The sequence below is a fragment of the Octopus bimaculoides genome, chromosome 8 (assembly GCF_001194135.2).
Source record: "Octopus bimaculoides isolate UCB-OBI-ISO-001 chromosome 8, ASM119413v2, whole genome shotgun sequence".
Lineage (NCBI taxonomy): Eukaryota > Metazoa > Mollusca > Cephalopoda > Octopoda > Octopodidae > Octopus > Octopus bimaculoides.
In genome coordinates this window covers 72,963,713-72,969,559 of record NC_068988.1, presented here as the reverse complement: position 1 = coordinate 72,969,559, position 5,847 = coordinate 72,963,713, and the positions used below count along the sequence as shown (strand labels likewise).

General features: G+C 36.2%; 1 protein-coding gene across 7 annotated transcripts in view; it reads left to right on the top strand.

Moving 5' to 3' along the window:
- The window catches only part of LOC106877920 (protein AF-10), a 70,508-nt gene that overhangs the window by 57,287 nt on the left and 7,374 nt on the right, over positions 1 to 5,847 (top strand). For all 7 annotated transcript variants that reach the window (XM_014926989.2, XM_014926985.2, XM_014926983.2 and 4 more), the window contains exons 11-12: positions 674 to 766; positions 2,728 to 2,839. In XM_014926989.2, the coding sequence (XP_014782475.1) occupies positions 674 to 766; positions 2,728 to 2,839 (205 nt within the window). The remainder of the gene's footprint in view (positions 1 to 673; positions 767 to 2,727; positions 2,840 to 5,847) is intronic.

Sequence of the window (5,847 nt, the reverse complement as noted above, 5' to 3'; positions counted from 1 at the left end):
CACACATTCTTGTTCACTTAACAACTATGTATATATATGTTATGTGAACACTAATATTTGAAAATGAAAGTGTTTTAATATTTAATTTCATATATTTATATATGTGTGTTAGTGTGTGTAACTGATAATTAAATACATCTTATGATACAAATTTTCAGTTTTATTTTGATTAAATGACCAGCATCTTCAGAGCAAAACCGTTCATTGCTTTTTGCCTGCTTTGGCATCTCTGTTTATTGTTTTACTCTTCTTTTCCTAGTGTGACTGATGAATTTTAAAATTAGAAGACTGAATGTAATAAGAATGTAAACACATGCGCATCACTAGTATAGAAAGAATTGAATGACGACACCATTCTTTACTCAATCTTGATTGGGTTAAGGCTTGAACCAGTAGACTCTAAACTCATCACAGCAAATGAACTTTACTTATTTTGAATCTTCCTATTCACTGATTTTACTGATGCAGACTATCACCAGTTAAAAAAATTTTTTTTTATTTTACCATAAAGTTTTGAAGTTAATCAAAATATCATAGACTTCAGTTGTTAATTTTCAGATCTCGCCATCTACAGTGGCTGTAAAATATGAAGCTGGATAAATGTCAATAAGTGTATATTTGTTTTTGTAATTAAAATAGTTCACTTTCTGTTCAAATATTGTTTCTCATTCAGATTTGGAGAATAATGGTATATTGGCAACATCAGTTGTTACTGGATCCCATTTAACTTCAAATTTAGAAACATCTACATCACCAAATCTTACTCGTAAGTAAACTTCCTTCTTGTGCATAAAATATTTTTTATAGAGATGTGTACCTAGTAAATATGTGTACATGTACACATAGATACATCTGTTATTGTAAGTCTTTGCCCTTGTTCTTGTATAACATGAACTATTTTTTTATGATCTACTAGACTGATTATTTGCCATGCTCTAACTCAAACCAGTGCCATCTCATGAAGCATATCTATTCTATGTAGTGTACAAGAGAGAAGACTATGCTGTTTTGGTCATGTGGTGTGTATGTGCGAGAAAATTTGCATAAAAGAAGTGCTGATCACTCAAAGTAGCTGGAATTTGTGGAAGAGGGAAATCTAGAAAATCATGGGATGAAGTATTGAAGGCTGATCTCAAGATGCTGAGCCTTATTGAGGAGATGACAAAGGACTGAGATGACTGGCATCTTGCTGTGCTCAAGAAGACCCATCCACCACAGCAGAATTGCTATCCTAAATCCACCTTATTAATGCTTATATGTGCGGGACTCTGCTCCACCTCCATTCTATCAGCTCATCAAGCATTTTTCCCTCGCATCTCATCAGCTAACACTCATTACATCCCTATGTATAGTACTACTGAGCAGCTCTAATCACCTGAGAGCAGAATATGCACATACCACATCCTTTCTTATAGAAACTCTGCCAAATCAGACAATAGAGCTTGGCACTACCCACTGGTTTGCCTGCTCCTGTGACATCATCCAATCCATGCCAGCATAGAAAACAGACATTAAATGGTGATGATGATGATGATATATATATTTACTGAATGTGGTGCCTAAGACTAGTTGCTAAATCACTATGTACCAATGAACTCCTGGAGGAGAAAAGCTCCTCAGTCCTCTGCCAACATGCTCAATTACAACATGTAGTTTTGGTTGACAACATAGATGTTAGGATCTTATCAACACATAAAACAGACACAGCACTCAAACAGATTATGGAGGCTACACTTAATAGAAGATAGACCAACAGGAAATGTGAATGGAGTAATGAGACCCTCCACTCCACCACACTATGCAACCTGACAACTAAAAACAGAATGAAGAAAAATAAATGAATGACACACGCAAGACACACATACTAAAGATGGAGCAAGAAAGAGAAGAAAAAATAAGTAGATAAGACAGAGGTACAAACTGTAATATAGAAATCTAAATACATGCACATACTAAACACACACACATATACAGACATAAACACATTCATAGATAGTGATGCATGCTACAGAAGGACAAAATGGAATAAACAGGATAAGGAGAGGTGCTGATGAGTCCTTTTGTCACAGAATGTGTGACAGAAGAACTTTGATAGACATAAACTAAAAAAATACAAATAAAAACTTAAGTGAAGATCAAATAAATATTGTGTGTGTGTTTAAGTGGCAAAAAAAAGAAGCAAAAAAGACCCACCATTTCCAAGTATAATAATATAACATTAAATGATTTTTCTAGAATTTAACTAAATTAAACATAGGTTTAGTTAACAAATTTTTGAAAGCATTGCAATTTCTTTTTTTTTATGTTTTGAAATTTGTATTTTATTTCTTGTGTAAAACACCACTAAAATGATTTTAACAACATGGATAATAGACAATAAATGCTTTAATTGCTACCACTTGTTCATCTTTATACCAGTTGTTGTTAAAGCAAGCCTATGACTAAAAAGTATTCATATTTTTTAAAATTTTTTTATTTCAAATGTATAGAACATAGCACAGTTATTTAATATCTTTTTAAGACATTTGTTTGTGACCTGGCAGCTAATTCTAGCAGGTCAAGCTTGTTAACTTGAGAAATGAGAAGATAAGTTTTAATGATATGCTAAAAAGTTGGACTGAAATACGTTTCTAAAGTTGTATTATTGGAAATAGTTATAACTTTAAAAAATTTATTTATTTACTTTTTCCACTTATTCTAAATGAATTTATTTTCTCTATTTAACAGCTCCACCATTAGCCAATGAAGGCACGTCTCCACTCAGTGTTGGCTGCCTTTTGGGACCACCAAAAATTTTCCCCTCGATTAACAGTGAAAAGCTACTAAATGAGAATGTAGGGTGAGTGATTTATTTATTCATTTATTTTATTTTGCTACTTGACACTCTTCAATTACCTACTGAGTTTCTTTCATTGTTTGCTTTATATAGAAACAAATTATTGATTCCTCTGAACTGAAATTTTATTCTCAAAAAAAAAAGCTTGGCAAATAACTAGCTGTTTGCTGTAAGTGAAATATTTTAAATGTTTCCATAAGGATCTATGTTAAATATTTGTTAAATTTTTAAACTGTTACTCAATGCTGTTTCTACATACAGTCCTCCAAATGATCTAATCAGTTTTCACAAACCTTTCATCAGTCTGTCATTGTCAATCAGGCACAGAAAATAATCATTCTCTTTTGCATGGCTTTTCTATGACAAGGTATTCAAAATATAATTATTTTGAGCTTAGTCTGCTGTGTACATTTGTCTACATGCTGGTTGTCACATAATCCACCGATAAGTTTATTGTCTGCAATTGAGGAAGTGTTATGAATGATGATCTAACATTTGGGCCAATGCTTGTAACTGTTGTGATATTAGTAGTACCTATAGAAGCAAACTAGGATCTGGGCTGTCTCCATGTAGAGCCAGAAACAGGTAACCATATACCCCCCATCCTTTCAGGACATGGTTGGGCTGTTGCTGACCAAAGACTCCTCTCTTTGGGAAGGGTGTGATGGGTAGCAGCCTCTGTCAAAGGAGAGCCGCAGGCTCACTCTCCTCCATCAACCAGCAACTCTCCAACAGTGGACAAAGAAGCCAAAGAAGAACCTCTCATATTGTTATGGCTAGATGTTCCGAACAGTTTAAGCTGGCAGATAAGGGAAATGCTAGATGGACTGGCTGTGAAGGCACGGTTCCACTATAACTCAGAATCTGTGGCAGTCTGTTGCAGTTTCATCTTTAGATCCTGTCCGTCTTGTCTTTTATATGCTGCAGATGCTCTTGCAAGTTGTAATCCACCTTAATCAAACCCACACCATCAGCTCTCTTCCTTTCTATGACTTTGGATTTTCTGTTTCTACTGTTTGTCTTACTTTCCTGCTTCTTCTTTCCATGCTTAAACCAAGATTTGTGAAGTCCAACAGCAAGAAGATAAGGATAATGGGAGCAAATTTAGGTGATCTACATGTTGGTGGCAGGTGTGTGATGTTGCCTTCCCAAGACCCAGTGACTACTCGGGATTTTTACTACCTAGTTGAGTAGCTGCACCGAATGGGTCATCCTTCTGCAACCAACTGAAACCCTAAGGCCAAAGCGAAACTAACTGTAGGAACATGAAACATGAGAACCCCTTTTGGACACTGACAACTCTGACTGATTCAAGAGACAAACTGCCTTTGTCTCTTATCTCCTCAGGCTCAACATTGACATTGCTGCACTGAGTGAAACACGACTTTCAGATGGAGGAAAGCTTGAAGTGGCAGGTGCTGGATATATTTTTGGTAGGAAAGGGAAAATCAAGGAGAGAGAAGGACCCATGGTGTTGGGTTTGCTGTCACATCTCAAATTGTGAGGGTGCTGCAGAACACTTGTGGCAACAGAAAGAAATATGCTGATGTTTGAGATCTTAGAAACTTCTATGCTGGAATCAAGCAACTGTTTGGTCCTATAAAGTCATCAAATGACATTCTACAATGTTAACATCCTAGACTGCTGGAAGGAATATTTTTGTTTTGCTAAATCGCAAGTCAACAACAGCAAAAGGCTTCCTGAGAAAATCCCTTTCTAACCATTACAATCTTGGATGAATACTACTCTGTTGTCAAGAGTTCCTGAAGGTAGTGAAATGTTTGAAAGTAAATAAAGCTCCAGGACTTGATTACATCCCATTTGAATTGCTGCAACTTGGTGGACTACTGCTGCTAACTAAACTCTTCTAAAGATGTCCTTAATGATCTTAAAGATGCCATCATCATTAGTATATTCTAGAAAGAAGATAGAAAATCCTGCGGAAACTATTATGAAATCTCCCTACTTGCTATTGTAGGAAAGTTCTTTGTTTGAATACTCTTGAACCATCTCCAGATCATCATGGAAAAAGTCCTTCCAGAATCTCAGTGTGGTTTCCGAGCATCTCGTGGAACCATAGACATAATCATCTGTCCCAGACAAACATGATTGTTGAGAGTAACAAAAATTCCTTTTCCTTGTCTTCTATGATCTGGAAAATGCTTTTGACAATGCAACAAGACCAGCCATGATGGATGGTCCTTGTTAATTTCATCTCCCTGATCCAAGCTCTCCGTGTCTTTTATCATGACCTCCTCTCAGAAGAACTCCCAATTACATGTGGATTGAAACAAGGTTGCGTATTTGCTCCTCTGCTTTTCTTATACCTTACTGTGATGATCTGTGAACTGCCTTTGGATCAGCCAGGTGTGGATATCAGATATTGTTTTGATAGAGAACTCTTCAACCAGGTGAATTTTCGGTCAAAGAAAGTCACCGGTACCAAGTGAATCTCAGAACTCCAGTATGTTGATGACAACATGGTACTCAGCCACTCATGCTTAGAACTGCAACAAGCTGTCAATAATTTCACCAATGCATATCAACATTTTGGGCTCACTGTAGATACTAAAAATACTCAAATTCCCACCCAACTAACCTTAAATTCTACCCTTTCAGACTTTAACATCATCATTTCAGGCACACTACTGGAGCAAGTTACCTTGGGTGCGTGCTCTCTACCTAATGCATCTCTGAGCAAGATGTGGAACAAAGAATCAGAACAGTTTATTCAGCTCATGGTACACTAGCCAAACATGTATTCAAAAACAAAGATCAAACTTTGGAGACAAAGATTATGGTCTACCAAGCTGTTGTTATACCCCATACTTCTATATGGTTGTGAAACTTGGGCTTTGTATCATTACAACATCAAAAAACTTGTGTTCTATGTGAGAATTGTCCTCATTAGCCATGTTCACCACTAGCATTAATGGTCTGAATATTTGTCCAGGAGGAGAAATCAGATCCTCAATGTTCACCATATTTGTTATGTGTGTGTGTGTATGTAT